General features: G+C 41.1%; 1 protein-coding gene across 1 annotated transcript in view; it reads right to left on the bottom strand.

The window, feature by feature from the left end:
• Positions 1-16231, bottom strand: part of RHOQ (ras homolog family member Q) — a 33638-nt gene that overhangs the window by 5035 nt on the left and 12372 nt on the right. The window contains exons 3-4 of the mRNA XM_036435227.2: positions 2194-2358; positions 1783-1878 (exon numbers count right to left, since the gene is read on the bottom strand). Coding sequence (XP_036291120.1) covers positions 1783-1878; positions 2194-2358 — 261 coding nt within the window. The remainder of the gene's footprint in view (positions 1-1782; positions 1879-2193; positions 2359-16231) is intronic.

The raw sequence follows: 16231 nt of genomic DNA, 5'->3' as shown, positions 1-16231 counted from the left end.
TAAAAATGGGATCATATTGTTTTGCAACCACTTTTTATTTTCTTAAACTACATAATAAATTTGAACATCTCAATGGATATATTAGTATAAAATTTTAATAGATGCAGTTTATTTTTATTTTTATTTTTTTGCCTTTATAAACAATGCAGCAACTTGTAGCCATCTCTTTAAGAACATCCAAATAATTTCCTTAGGATAAATTTCAACATATGGAATTGCTTGAACAAGAGTGTCCATGACTTTAAGGCTTTTGCATATCATCAAGACTGCTTTTACTCAATGATCAACAGTACAATAGAGTGTCCATTTCTGGCAGGGGTTATTGTAATTCATTTCTCTCTTTTTTTTGGCCAACTTTATAGGTGAAACTCGAACTTACATTTGACTACTAAGTAATTTTTAATAATATATTTATTGATTTTTTTTATTTATTTATTTATTTTTTACAGAGAGGAAGAGAGAGGGATAGAGAGTTAGAAACATCGATGAGAGAGAATCATTGATCAGCTGCCTCTTGCATACCCCCTTATGGGGATGTGCCCGCAACCAAGGTACATGCCCTTGACCGGAATCGAACCTGGGACCTTTCAGTCCGCAGACCAATGCTCTATCCACTGAGCCAAATCAGTTTCAGCAGACTATTAAGGAATTTTAACCTATTTTCTATCTTCAATGGCAATCTGCATTTTTTGGTAAATTTTCCATTGATGTTCTTAGTTCACTTTTCTATTGGGCATATAATTCTTTTTCTGATTAATTCCTATGCAAGGGGTTCCTGTGTACTAAGGATATTAATCCCGTTTTCTGTCATATGTATCAAGTTTGTTATATGACTTTTAATTTTATTCCTGGCATTTGATGTGTTAAATTTTTATGTAGTTAAATCATCAATATTTTGATTTATGACTTTTACCTTTGTCTCATTTAGAAATTCCTTCTCTCCCTAAGATTACAAAATGAATACATGAAATTTCTAAAGTGATTTGTTAGTGAAGCTATTTATTTTCTGCTTTAGAAAAAATTGTCCTTCCCAAAGTTTTCTTGCTTTCTTCTGCCTCCTGAGAGTACATTTTTAAGGGAACTTATTAGAATCTGTTTCCACTAAAGTCCTATTAAAGTCACATCAAAAAAATAGAACCCAATAATGTTTGGACCCAAAAGAGGAAAAAGTAAGCCTAGATTTGGGATGAGGAAAAATACAAGTTAAAAGATATTATGTGTGTCACAGTTAGATCTTTTTTAGAATGCTGCTATTTCATATCTTTCATTAAAAGATTGGAAGAAAATTCGACTCGTTTATTTTAAACCTAGCCATCATTTTTGTTTTTAATTGAAGATTTAATCTGTTGCCGGATGTCACTCCACTATCTACTGGTGTCAACTGATGACAGAGCCTGATCTGGCACAGTACAGATATTTAAGTGATTAAGAAAGGCTTAAAGATCAGCACCTTTTTATAATGCCTCTAGCTACACATGACTTAGTAAGAAAATACTGTTGGTGGCATAAGACTATGGCTCTGGAGTCAGGCCTTGACTGAAGCCCAGCTCTGCCGCTATTACCTACGGGACCTTGCAAGTTACCTGACATCACCACACCTCCATTTTCTGTTCTTTATAACAGGGAACTCCTCAGACCTACCTTGGACTCAGTGCAAGGATTAAATGAGATAATGCATGGAAAGCGCTCAGCACATACAGTAAGTAAACAGTAAATGTCAGCTTCTAGTATTACTTGAGCTGCGTTTACAAGTACTTATAAATTCTGTAAGGGTTCCATTACCTCTTTTGCTAGTTTCTGTCCTTGTTCCACACATATAGGCTTTTCTTTCATATCATTCAGTCTTGCTAAAGTTTTGGGGTCATCGCGGAGATCAATCTAATGAAGAAAGGTCAATAATGTCCCATATAATTACAAATCTTTAAAGATGAATCCAAGCATGGAGCCCCACTTAATTCCCACATACCAGTAAAAGATTAAACAAAGGATCTTAACTTTTTAAACCAACTAAGATAATTGCTTTCTTTCAGCACTACATTTTCAAAAAAAAATGTAATAGATTTTCTCATCACTTACAACTGAGCTTAAACACACGTAGCATTTGTTAAACCTTAGGACCATTGGTCTGAGAGCAGCACCACAAGATAGACCAGATAGCGTTTTCTTAAAAAGGTAAGATCAAAGCAGACATACCTGAGTTCCTATTAATAAGAAAGGTACATTTGGTGCGTATTCCTTAAGTTCTGGTACCCATTCCTCTTTCACATTTTGAAATGAGGCTGGATTCACCACAGAGAAGCATATAAGGAAGACATCAGTCATTGGATACGATAAAGGCCTCAGACGATCATAGTCTTCCTAAGGAAAGAAGAAAAACCTAATTATTTCCATTTCTTCAATTGACTCATAATATGTCCATTACATTAACATGGTCAAAGACACACATTAAGACTATCCCACAACTGAAATGCATGGCATGCTACATAAAAAAAGATAATGCCCATTTGTTTTTGTTATTTCTCCTTTTGAAGTTCTGAACACCAGTGGAGTAAAAATATGACAAGATCATTGACAACTACAGTGAAACTTGGAGAAAATATATTGCGATTACTAAAGCTGTCACTGGAAACATTTTTCACTGAAAAGCCTGCACGAAGAATTGATTATAGCTAGATGTAGTCTAAGTGTTAACATTTATAATAACTAGCATGTAGTGAAAGTTTACTGTGTCAGGGACTGAGCCATATGCTCTCCCAAGTATTACGTATTAAAGCTCCCTAACATCTATGATAATGTAAGTATCCTTATCTCTGTTTTCCAGTTGAGAAAATGGAGGTACAGAAGTTAAATAACTTGGGTGGGGATGTGTATAGCCAATAAGTAAAAGAGATGGGATTTCAACCCTGGCAATTTTACTCCAGAGCCTATGCCTTACCCACCACACATTTTCTCTGAGACCTTAAATCTTTGCTTTCCTATTAATATAGATTTTTTTTAATTGTGTGTGTTGTGTGAAAATTTAAAGATAGAAACATATAGAGGAAATTGACACAAAAACCTTTCCTCTCCAATTTCCATTGCCTTCCTGAAATGGAGATGTTCTCATGTGTACCTTTCTAGTTCTTTTTCTATGCATGTATATACCTACAACTATACACATGCAAACTTCTGCACTAGAAAAGATTGTGCAATCCATGCTGTCCTGCACCCTTCGGTATGTCTTAGAGATCTTTCCAGACCAGAATGCGTTAGACTGCCATGAAAGTCTAAACTGCTGCCTGAATGTGGGGCTAACGGAACAAATATTAAGAACACCTGGCACTCGGAGTTTCAGCAGCAGTATTTCTCTTGTGGAACAAATTCTCTTGCATGCTTTCTTCTAACATTTTTCTCAGTGAAATGTTCAACACAAGCATATTCAGGTCTCAAAGTTTTGACTCTGGAATTAATCCTTCTGTTTCTCTGTGTTGCTTCCACAACCCAGAGGCCTGGGCACTGAAAGATTTCTCAGGTGCTGGCTATTACAGGACAAGAAGGGAAAAGCCATGCCCAACCTTCCTCACCCTTTATTTTTAAAAGTGGAGGCTTCTCATTGGGTTTTAATAAAGCAGTGCTCTGCTACTAAGAAATTAATAAATAGCCTGGCTGCAGTGGCTCTGTGGTTGAGCATCCACCTGTGAACCAGGAGGTCATGGTTTGATTCCCAGTCTGGGTATGTGCCTGGGGTATGGGCTCAATCCCCAGCAGGGGGCGTTCAGGAGGTAGCTGATCAACGATTCTCTCTCATCATTAATGTTTCTATCTCTCTCTCCCTCTTACTCTCTGAAATCAATAAAAAAAAATACTAATAAATAAATCAAGTAATGTGGGTATGAAGCATGTTGCACCCCAGCCAATTACTATCAAAGGACTGATACTATCGATAGAATATGTCTTTAAAAATCAGTTTGAGGGTGAGATAGTACGATTAGGCGCATTAAATATATTTTCTGTACTCTGCTGCCTATTTCAAGCAGATTTTTTAAAACATATTCTAATAAGGGGGGGAGGGGAAAGTGACAGCATTTAATCTCAGCATCCACCCGGCAACTCTCTACATCCCAGGGAGAAAACTTGGCATGCCCAGGGAATAGAGCACTCTTCTTCAAAACCTCTCCTCATCCATATTTAGATCTCCAATTTTCACAGAATTAGAAATGGGGATACTATCTCATAGGATTATGAGGAATAAATGAAAGAATGCAACTCAATCCCTCGGCGTAGTGCCAGGCACGTAAAAACCTCCAATGCTTCCACATAAATTCTGCATCCTGTGGGAAACTGGCTCTTCTATCCTTCCATAAAACCAGCAGTCCCACTCCAGACCTGGTTTTGCATCTCTCTCCAACCACAGAGAAGAAACTCCTTTAGTGAGAAGTAAAATTTCTACACTGGCATCAGAACACACGAATCAAACTGCGGTCTCTTGAGGACAGCATCATTTTCAGATTAATAAAAGAGAATATTATTACTGTACTAATTAGTCACTTGAGGACTCAAGAGCCTTAAGACTATTTAAAATGTAACCAAATATATATGTCTCTAAGAAAACCAAATGAGATTTTTAAATGAAATTTTACTTTTCAAGCACGTTTACCTCATCTGGGAAATTGAATGTGCACTCTTTCTCTAGAAGGGTATTGCAAAGAATAAAAAGAAAATGAAGGCACAACAATTCTCTAGATATGCCTAATAATATTAATGCAAATATTCTACAGAACATTAAGTGTTGTATGTTTGCTTTCATAACCATAGAGAGAGGCCTGACTTTCCTCAATGAGAGACATGTGGGCACAAAGGAAAGAAATCAGACTAATCACCTCTAAATATTTGCAGGTTTTGTTAAAATAATTAAAATGTGAAGGATCTGGGTTATAAAAACACAAGACAAAGACAAGTGCATTTAGAACTCCTTAAAGACAAATGTTACCTCTGAAATCTGAACTACCTAAAATGAACTCGGCCTGTACTCTCCAACTAAATAATTGGCAGTTATTATAAGAATGAGAGCCTCTGCTTCCATCTAGCCTGAGTAATTATAAGTCTAATAATAGCATATTAAAAAAATAAATTATCTCCCATGCATCCTGTACCCTGCATCATATAACATTGTTTATATCCACTGTGCAGTATCTTGAATGAACTTACGGTGAAAATCTGGATTTGGGGATGAATACAGTTCATTTCCAGCTATCTAGTTTAAATTGACAACACAAAGAAAGTTAAACGTGGAACAACTGCCCTTCATCTTAAATAGCCACTTATCAAAGTCAGTAACTTCCCAAAGCCAACTCCTTAGTGGTCTTCTTAATTAACAAACCAATTATATTTTAGTTCTTTAGAAGAAGATAGAGTTTTAGATATTTTGGCATGGTAACTGGAACTTTCATAGGAGTAGAGAAAACCATATTAAAGATAACTGGTGTTTTACATCAGAAACATGAAAAACCATCATGAGTTCGATCAGCAGGATTATCAGAGCGATTAGTAAAAGCTTTAGTTTCTGGCCAACTGGCTAAGTACCAGAAGTATCAACTTTTTTTTAGAAATGCCTTCTGGTAGCTTAGTGATTAAGCTCTTAGCTCTTGTCAAGAGTCTTTGATCTGTGATGATGACAGCCTTAACCCTGGAAAAATATCACACACTTACAATCTGACAAGATTCCTCCGACAAAAAGGGACTGAATAAAAGTGTTCTGAGAGGAAAGAAAAGACCTTTAAGTGGAACAACTGCAGCAAGTGACCATATAGGCAGCCAGCAGTGCTCATGTCCATCCCTACTTCTAAACGACCTTTGTCCCCTCATGTGGACCTGGTGCTCTCTCCTACTTTAGTGAATTCTCTTTAAAATACCTATTTTTTAGATGTGTATGCCTATTTAAAATACATATCCAAACATGAATTTTAAGTAAACCCACTCACATCAGATAATACAGCCCCTACCATGCTCTGTTAACTGGTATGCCATCACACCCTGGTCACGTAACATTAATTAGCAAAAATTTATTGAGATCATATCGAGTCTGCATGGAAGACATAATTACAAGGAATAACTTCTCTCTGGAGCTTACAGTTTAGTCGGGAGTTCAAGATATATACATATAAAATGACAGGCACATACAATAATGGAGAAAATAAAAGTGGAAACTGGTCAGGTAAACATATTATATAAATGCTTAATCCAAAAAAAACTTTAATAAGCACCTACTATGTGTCCAGAATAGTATGAAGTGCAATCATTAGGGAAATGAAAGAGGGACAAGGTTCTGATCATTCTGATTTATATAACACCCTTATAATTTATACATTTGCAAAGCTGTCATAAGATATTTGTATGTTAAAAAAAGGCAACCAGCTCAAATGAGCAATAATAGTACCCACTATGTGCTCATGCACCTCACTAGAATTTTGCAGACCTCAAAGCCATTTCCTAGAAGAGAAGAAGAAATTCCAGTCCTAGTGTGGAAACATGCATAAGGTCAGCATGGAGGAGGAAGAATTTGACAGGTGGAGAGACACATAAACATTTATAACAGTCCTTATTCTACGGGAGTTCATTGTAATTGAGACAAATGTGGGTATGGTAAATACCAAGAGAGGTAATTAAGGCATGCTAAAAGACATCTTAGAGGAGGTGGCCTTAAAGAATGAAGGAAATTGGCTCAGATATGACCTACTAGCAATGTGGCCTTGGTCTAGTCACGTATTTCTTAGAGGGTCAGTTTTTCTGTCTGTAAAATGGGAGAACATCAATGACAAATATTTTGAAGACTATAAAGTGCCATATCTAGCATGTTACTTTAGGAGATAGTCACTCATCGAAACCTACAAGAGTTTTCCTTTGTAACAACCTTGAAAGATAAAATGTGGGACTACAAGAAAATAATTCTTTAACTGACAAGCTCAAACTTCTAAAGTTTGAAACAGCTCCTAACTTCTTTAAGAAATACGGAAAATGTAAGACAATGACAACTGGTGGTTTGTGATATATAAAAGAACAACTTTGTCACTTCCAAAGCATACAGTAGTAATCTCCATCTGTTTCTCGTGAGAAGCCCAAAATAGGAATCGGGCATGGCTCCTGAAACACTGGAAGCGCCTACAATAATTCTTAGAATTAATGGTCCATGAAACATCATTTCCTTTGTGTGATCCTTCACTTTTGAATTCATTTTACATTTGACTTTGTGAAATGAATATATCACTTTTCATCCCCTTAATAATTGTGTTTTTCGCAGAAGCTGTGTTGGGTTCCTTTGGGGAGAATTTTGATAAGTTTGGTTCTAAATAATCAGTGATTAGTGTATTGAATTTACCTACCACCTTCTACTAATACAAATTAAAGAAAATTTGGGTAGGAAAAATAATTTTTTAAAGTGTTATAAATTCCTAAGAGATAACTGTTTTTCAAAAACTTTTCAAATATTTGGCTTGTTTGTTTGGTTTGTTTTCCCTCATCTTCAGTTCAGTTGTGAAATGGTATTTATGTATACACTGAGTGGCCAGATTATTATGATCTCTGAACACATAATAATCTGGCCACTCAGTGTACATCCTATCTAATAAAAGAGTAATATGCAAATTGACCATCACTTCAACACACAAGATGGCTGCCCCCCTGTAGTCAAAGATGGCCACCTCCATGTGGACACAAGATTGCCGCCACAAGATGGCCAGTAGGGAAGGGACCAGGCCTGTAAGGGAGGGCAGTTGTGGGTGATCAAGCCTGCAGAGGAGGGCAGTTAGGAGTGACCAGGCCTGCAGGGGAGAGTAATTAGGGGCAAACGGGCTGTAATTAGGGAAGCAGTTAGGCATCAATCAGGCTGGCAGGACAGTGGTTAGGGGGTGATCAGGCTGGCAGGCAGAAGTGGTTAGGGGCAATCAGAAAGGCAGGCAGGAGAGCAATTGGGAGCCAACAATCCTGGATTATGAGAGGGATGTCTGACTGCCCATTTAGTCCCAATCCTACTGGGATCAGGCCTAAACAGGCAGTCAGACATCCCTTGAGGGGTCCCAGATTGGAGAGGGTGCAGCTGGGTTGAGGGACACCCCCCACTCCCGTGCACAAAATTCGTGCACCGGGCCTCTAATACACACACACACACACACACACACACACACACACACTAGAGGCCCAGTGCATGAATTCATGCGTGGGTGGGGTCTGGCCATCCTGGCCATGGGGAGGGGTTATGGGTGGCTGGCCAGCCTGCCTGCTGGTCGAATTTCTGGTTGAGGGCAAGATTTGCATATTAGCCTTTTATTATATAGGATACACACTGAGTGGCCAGATTATTATGCATTCTGAGGTCATAATAATCTGGCCACTCAGTGTATATCACTGGCCTGAATAGATTTCAGTAAAAGAATTCTTGAATTTGAAGTTTTAGCTTCTAAATTTCAGTAACTGTCATTTTTCATATATTTTGATTTATAATAAGTCAGGCTCAATTGATTTACCAATTATTTAGGAGTTAGTGAACCAAATCTTTGGCTTTTTTCCCCTTCACTGTCTTCCTTTTGACTGTCTGAATGATCCTAAGTCCTGGGTATGTCAGCTGGAGGAAAAAGAAAGTTGAAATGTGCAATCCGCCAGAGACTGGCCCAGCCCTTGTCCGACAGTGCCATTATGAACCAGCACTTCCTCTTCTCTAAAAGGAAAGGCTGAGCTAGATCACCACATTAGGTGGTTAAAAATGCTCAAAAGAACACTTTTTTACCCTAGTGAACAGCCTTAGTAACAGATTTAATGTGGGAGGAGATTTAACCCACTGGGTAAAAATCAAGCTTTAGGATTCTGTTTTATCTAAACTGACCCCACAAGGCAGAGGATCAAGACTTCGCTAAATATGGCCCTCGGGCAAGCTGTAGTTCCCCATCTGTGAGGGGAGAATAAATATAGCATACACATGTGAAGATAAATGAGAGAGCTGGTCAAGTGTTCTGAGCAACAGACAAGCCTGACTTTCCAAAAAAAGACAAACCACAACTTCGGAGCCGGTACAGTTTCTTCTGTGAGTGGTGAGATGACTTCCCTCGCTGTAAAGGATTTAGAGCCGAAATTCTACACTGTCTGGAGCTATAATGACAAGTCTTTTTCACCAAAACAGAGGTCAGCTGGCCTAAGGCACGCAGACAGAAGGTAAATGTCAGGTCATGCTTCCAGGCTGTGTACTCCTTTTCTAACTTTCTTGGCACAAATTCATGCTGATGGAATAGTCATTCATTCATTCATTCATTCTAACAAGTATCGGTCAGCTCAGGGCTGAGCACCGTGAATGCTCCAGTTAAAAACAAACAGGATCCTGCCCCAACGGAGTTTACAATGTGACAGGAGAAAGCAAGTACCGCCCAACTAGGGAAGAACTACCGTGTACACCCGGACTGTTTGGAAAATGTGGGAGATGCTTTTGATGGTCAAATGAATGAAGGATGAAAATTGGGGGAGGAAAAAGGATTTTTTTTAAAGTGCTATACATTCCTAAGAGGTGACTTCAGAAACTTTTAGAATATTTCCTTCTCCTCCCCACCCCCTCCCGTACACTCTTCAGTTCAGTTGTGAAATGGTATTTCTATGGTGTCCCTATTGGCGTGCGGCGAGCCAGGGTACTACCATAACCTGTGTGCATGACTGGTGAGTGTACTGCCTGGCATGGGTGAGCATGGGAAACCCTTTTAGAATTATTCAAGTCTAGGACCTACCTCTGGTACACATAAAAAGTATTTATTTATTTTTTTGCACGGTTTTAATGAGTTTTTTAGGAAGGTAATTTCAGTGCAAATTGAAGGAGAAAAAATAGGCTGTATTTTATTTTGTTTAGCACATTACAGGAGTTGCTTACCATTTTAGAAAATTGCACACCACCGGCAATATTGCTCTTAATAACCCAATCACCAATAAACCACAACTGTTAGTCAACATTTGTAGCTGTTATAATTCATGGTAATTCTACCTCTAGGTATAGGCACCTGACCACTTCATTATAATTTCTGGAGAACTCAACTCTAACAACTTAGGCGTTTAATACTGAAATAAATATTTTTTATGATGAATCACCTTCCTTTTATTTCTCTTTCCTATTGCTGCTAGGATGTTATATTGATTTAAAATTAGGTGCATAGAGAGGTTTTATTACCTATAGATTTCATTCAAGGATAAGTAAAGAAGAAACATTTATTATATTATAAAAGGGGCGATGAGTCTGATTTGGTTGAGGTGCTGAGCTAGGCATTCAGCAAATCGGGACAAAAAGAACTCTAACTGCAAATCGAAATACATGTGATGAAGGGACAGAGCCAGGTACTAGGAGAAGGATCACCAGGATGGTCTCTCAGAGGGAAAGACATCTGACCTGAGATCTGAGGGACGGTTTAAGGAGCCAAATGCAGGACTGTGAGCACAACAGCCTGAGGCACAAAAGCCCTGGCAGATCCTGGGGGAAAGGCAAAGAGACAGGTGGGTGGAGAGCTAGCAGTCCTATATTATCAGAGCCTACTGCAATGGGAAGTCACCAAAAAAGTGAAAAACGCGAGTCATGTAATTTGGGGAGTTTTCTGTTGTTTTGTTTTGTTTGTTTGTTTGTTTTTGTAAAGGCAATTCAGGGTGCTTTGTGGAGAATGAATCGGATGTGGGTAGGAGTACAAGGAGAGAAAGTATTACAATTCAGGTGAGATCATGGTGGTTTGGATTGAGTGGCAGCAGCTGACAGGTAAAGAAATGGGGGATTCTAGATATATTCTATTAGTGAACTCAGGCTTGAGTGATGGGCTGGAAGTGTGGTAGGAGGTCAGGGAGGTCCTTGGAATAATCTGGGGTTCAGCTTCTGTAGCTGTATAGGTCTTGTCTTCTACAGGGAGATGAGGAAGACTGAGGGTGGAGAAGCACATTATGGAGAAAATGCAAGGAGCCAATTTTGGACATGTTAAGCTTGAGATGTTGAGAAAACTGTCAGGAAGGTGTACCTGGAGGAGCTCTCTGCCCCTTGAGGTCCAGGCTCCTGCTCCAGATGCCACCTTTTGACTAAACCAGAAGAATCTCAAATTCAACATTTCTGAACTGAATTCATTCCCCTTCAAATCTGTAATTTCTCCTGCGTTCACCATCTCAGTAAAAGGTATCGCCAATCAGGCTCCAGTCAGACCCCTCAATATCCACCCCAAACACACAGCACGTGAGTCAATGGCCCAGCCAGTCTCACTGCCCTTTTCCTCTCCATGTGTCTGTACCTGGGCAGCTCCTATTCGCCTTTCAGGCTTTGGCCTAGAAATCTCTCCATCCCACAGATCTCCCATTTAGATTAAGTATCACTAAGTACTTCTGCAGCACCCAAGCTTTTTCTGTCACTCCTCTTCTTGGACTAAGAGGATTGCCTCGTTCTTCTTTGTAAGCTGCACAAGACTCCCTGAGAGCAGGGGGAAGGGGGGGGGGGGGGGGGGGGGGGGTCATGACTCTACTTCAAAGCCTGGCTTCTAGTAACTGCTACTAAATTCTTCTTGCGTGGATGAGGGGAGCCTGTGGGGAGGTGAAGTCAGAAAGGCCAAGTGCAGCCGAAGCCGGTTTGGCTCAATGGTAGAGCGTCGGTCTGCAGACTGAAAGGTCCCAGGTTCGATTCCGGGCAAGGGCATGTACATTGGTTGCGGGGCACATCCCTGGTAGGGGGTGTGCAAGAGGCAGCTGGTCGATGTTTCTCTCTCATCGACGTTTCTAGCTCTCTATCTCTCTCCCTTCTTCTCTGTAAAAAATCAATCAAAAATATATATTTAAAAAAATAAAAAAGTATTCTAATTAAAAAAAAAAAAAAAAGAAAGAAAGAAAGGCCAAGTGCAGCCAGATCACGGGGGCTTGCACAGAGCTGGCCTGCACCTCCTTCACCAGACACAAAGCTGAAGAAGGTGAACCGGGAATCTGACCTCTCCAGTAACAGGCTAATTTCACAGGTGGCCATCACCACAGTCAGCCAAGAATCAAACTGCCTCCTGTGATCAGGGCTATTCTGTGGAGCACCAATGGGCCCAGCCCACCTGCCTGAATAATGGGAGCTCTAAAGAGGAGAGCCTCAGAGTGGACATACTTTCAGCATTCTCGTTCCTGCTACTATTTTTACCACTGCCTTCTACCCACTGTCTTGACATTTATTTTACCTAAGTATGAAGGAATATTGTTGTCTGTCAACGAAGCATCCTTCTCCTATTTCCTTCTTCTTCCCCAATCTGAAGGGAAGAACCCCACCACTCCTTCACTCAGACAACATGCCCCTCGCTAAAAGAATTCCTGGTTGGATTAAGCCAATCATAGAGTTTCATTCCCTATCCCTGACCAAAGGCATTTTTTCTCAAATGGGCACGTAAGCTAAGTAGTCCAATCAGAACGAAGTAGTCTCTGGATTATCTAAGAGACTCATTCCCTGCCCCCTCCCCCAGTCCCTACCCTATCAAAGTTTTTGGTTCTCTGTGGGCACATGACCTAAGAAGTCCAATCAGAAAGAAGTATTCCCTGGATCATCCAAGGTGGCTCCTCATTCACTCCTTTCTCCTTCTACTATTTTCTGCTTTCTTCCTCTTCCTCTTCCTCCCTTCCTTCCTCCCGCCCTCCTTCTCTCACTCAGTATGTAGTTGCCATTCACTAGGCTCTCCCTTTGCAGATCATGAAGACTGTTCAGGAACCCCTTCCTCAGCAGCAATGCTGTGGTCTCTGTATCACACTGGAGTTTGTACCACCCAGGACTAGCTATTTAAGAGGGAGGCACATGTAATAACCAGGCCTCACACTTCCACAGGAGCATCCCTCTTACGCTTTCCAACACTTGGGCTACAGAGGAGTCTTGGCCATTGTGAATGCAGGTCAACTGGGCTTCCATCGTGGGGGCCAGAGTAGGATTAGGGGAGGGAAACAGCCAATATAGAACTGTAAGTAACTGATAGGCCCAATCCGGCGGACACATGGTTCCCCTCTGCTGTGAACTAACACCTGCCTTTGAGGCCGGGGAAGAGGCTTACAAAGACTGAAGTCTCTCAATGGCCTTTTAATATACCAAGACAAGAGGCCAAACAATAAGAGAAGAGCCCAGGAAAGACACTCTGGTTTTCTCCATGCCCAGATGAGGCAGCCATGCTGCATGGAGGAGTTAAACCATGACTGACAAACCCACTTGGAATCTGAGCACTTAAACCACATTCCTTGGCCAAACATACAGTGAAATTTGCCATCTGACGATGAGAGAGTCTTCTTGGCAGGCAGGCAAGATCAGGATGACCTAATGCACTTCACTTCACAAATATACTTTCACAGAACAGACCCTTCGAAAATTACAGTTTCTGTGGGACTGATGAAAATATTCTGGAACTCAATCAAGGTTTGGGTTTGCAACATTGTGAATGTATACTAGATGCTACTGAATTATATACTTTATTTTATTTTTTCTTTATTTTTTTTATTAATTTTTAGAATATAAAGAAGTGTAGGAGGGAGGAAGAGAGGGTGAGAGGGAGGGAGAGAGAGAGAGAGAAAAAAAGGTGAAAGAGATTCATTGATAAGTTGGTGCCCAACTGGGGATCGAACCTGCAACCTAGGTATGTGCCCTGACTGGGAATTGAACCAGTGATCTTCCAGTGCACAGGATGATGTTCCAACCAACTGAGCCACACCAGTCAGGGCTAAATTATACACTTTCAAATGATTCATTTTATGTTGTGTGAATTTCACCGGGATTTAAGAAAAATACAGGTCCATAAGTGTGCAAAGCTGGAACCTTGCAAGTACTCACATATATGCACACGTGCACACACACAGAGTAACAGGTTTCCTTGAAATTCAGAGAGGTGGTGAGGCACATGGCAGAAATACCCTGTAGGAAGTCCCTGAACCCAACACTTCAACTGCTCAGGACCCGCAGCAATCCCCGATCCCCGTGGCTGAGCTCGGCTTATCCTTCGTTCATATTTTACACCAACCCCCCGATTGTCTTGCATTTCTTCCTTCATCTTCTCCTGCCAGCTGGCTCTCTTATACTCAAGGAGGCTCCCAACAGAGCCCCCCCAGTCCTATAGCAAGTAACTGCATCACATCACTAGAGCCGTGGTCAACCTCACAGCTCTGAGAATCCAACCATGCGATTAGGGGAGAAAGAAGAGGGGCTGAAGTTGAATCAATTGCCAATGGCCAATGATTTATTCAAATGTGCCTGTGCAACGAAACCTCCATAAAACCCCAAAAGGACAGGGTTTGTAGAACTCGGGGTCAGTGGACTCATGCAGGGGCATGACCAGAGGAACCTCACTCTTTGTCTCACAACCTGAAAAACGGTTCCTAGAGCCGGGAGCAAAATGCCATGTAACACAGACTGACGAAAGAGAATGAAAAGGGAAGGCAAGGGTTACTCGGCCATAAGAAGAAGTGGAATATGGCACATTCTCCAACACAACGAACCTTGAAAACATTATGCTAAGTGAAAGAAGCCGGACACAAAAGGCTACATATTCTATGATTCCATTTAAATGGAAGCAGGTCCATGGAGACAAAAAAATGGATTAGCAGTTGCTAGGAGTTGGAGGGAAAGGGGAATAGAGAGTGACTGCTAAATGGTTTCTTTAGGAGGCGATGAGAACGTTCTGGAATTAAATAGCGCTGATGGATGTGCAACTTTGTGAATATAGAAGATCCAACGAAAGTGAGTTATACTTCAATTTTTTCAAAAAGGAAAGAGGAACCCACCAGCATGGCTCAGTGGTTGAGCATCAACCTATGAACCAGGAGGTCATGATTCAATTCCTGGTCAGGGCACATGTCCAGGTTGTGGGTTCAACTCTCCAGTGTGGGGTGTGCAGGAGGCAGCCAATCTGATGATTCTCGCTCATCATTGATGTTTCTGTCTCTCTCTCTCCCTCTCCCTGCCTCTATGAAATCAATAAAAATATATTTTTTAAATAAATAAAAATTAAAAAAGGAAAGAGGGATAAACTTATACAATAAGCAGTTTGGTCCGCCAGGAATTCTGAGTGATCACTTTCTTTATGAACACCAGCCGACCAAGGTGTGGCTGCTTCCACCCTGGCCTGCCTGGTCAGGCAGCAGGATGTCAGGGCTCTCCCAGGGCAGCAGGCAGCCTTCAGTCTCCCTCCTACTGAGGCGGAGCTGAGCAGATTCGCCCATTCTCTGCACCTTCTCGCCCTCGCTTCCAACAGAGGGCCACAGGACACCCTGGAGGACACTGGCCTCAAACATGCTGAAGGATTCCTAAAGATCCAGACTTGCTAGAGAACAACACACACTCTGGCCAAATAGCCCGACAGCCTTTCTGCTAACGGGCTCTGTGAGTGAAGAAATGAGTTCTATTGCGCTTAAACGAGCAATGCACTAGAACAGTGGTCGGCAAACTCATTAGTCAACAGAGCCAAATAGCAACAGTACAACGATTGAAATTTCTTTTGAGAGCCAAATTTTTTAAACGTAAACTTCTTCTAATGCCACTTCTTTTCAAAATAGACTCGCCCAGGATGTGGTATTTTGTGGAAGAGCCACACTCAAGGGGCCAAAGAGCCGCATGTGGTTCGCGAGCTGCGACACAGCATTCGAACAACCACCTGTAACCTGATGTCGTTTTTTTAATTTATTGATTGATTTTTAGAGAGAAAGGGAGAGAGATAAAGGAACATTGATTTGTTGTTCTACTTATTCACTGGTTGATTCTTGTATGTACCCTGACCAGGGATCAAACCCACAACCGTGCCATATTAGTATGACTCTCTAACCAACTGACCCACCCGACCAGGGGTATAAACTGGGTTTAAAGACCCCCCCAGTCATGTCCAGACAGATCAGAATTCCTTTCAAAGTGAACTGACAAGAAAGCCAGCATGGAGGTGGGAAAGTCATGGGAAAGGTTTTTTCTATAAGTTTTCTGACAGATTTCCCTAAACCTACCTGGTTTCCTACTGGGACCCCCTTCCCCAAACCTCATGCTTAGTGCTTTGTGCCCCATTACCATCTGGGTGCTGAATAGAGATTTACACGTGAGTGACACCAAATGCTAACAGACAATTGGCTCAGTTGAAACTGAAAGAAGGGGTTCAACCTGAAGAGGGCTGGAGTCACTGAGGAGGAGGGCACCGAGTGCCCCAGCCTCAGGAGGCCCTTCTCACTTTCTGGATGGAGACAGGGCTACTTCCTGCCAGACAAAGGCCCTTCCCTATCCCTG

This window comes from Pipistrellus kuhlii, unplaced genomic scaffold (assembly GCF_014108245.1).
Source record: "Pipistrellus kuhlii isolate mPipKuh1 unplaced genomic scaffold, mPipKuh1.p scaffold_m20_p_13, whole genome shotgun sequence".
NCBI lineage: Eukaryota > Metazoa > Chordata > Mammalia > Chiroptera > Vespertilionidae > Pipistrellus > Pipistrellus kuhlii.
Note: the sequence above shows the minus strand (reverse complement) of the source record. Positions and strands in the feature narration are given on the sequence as shown.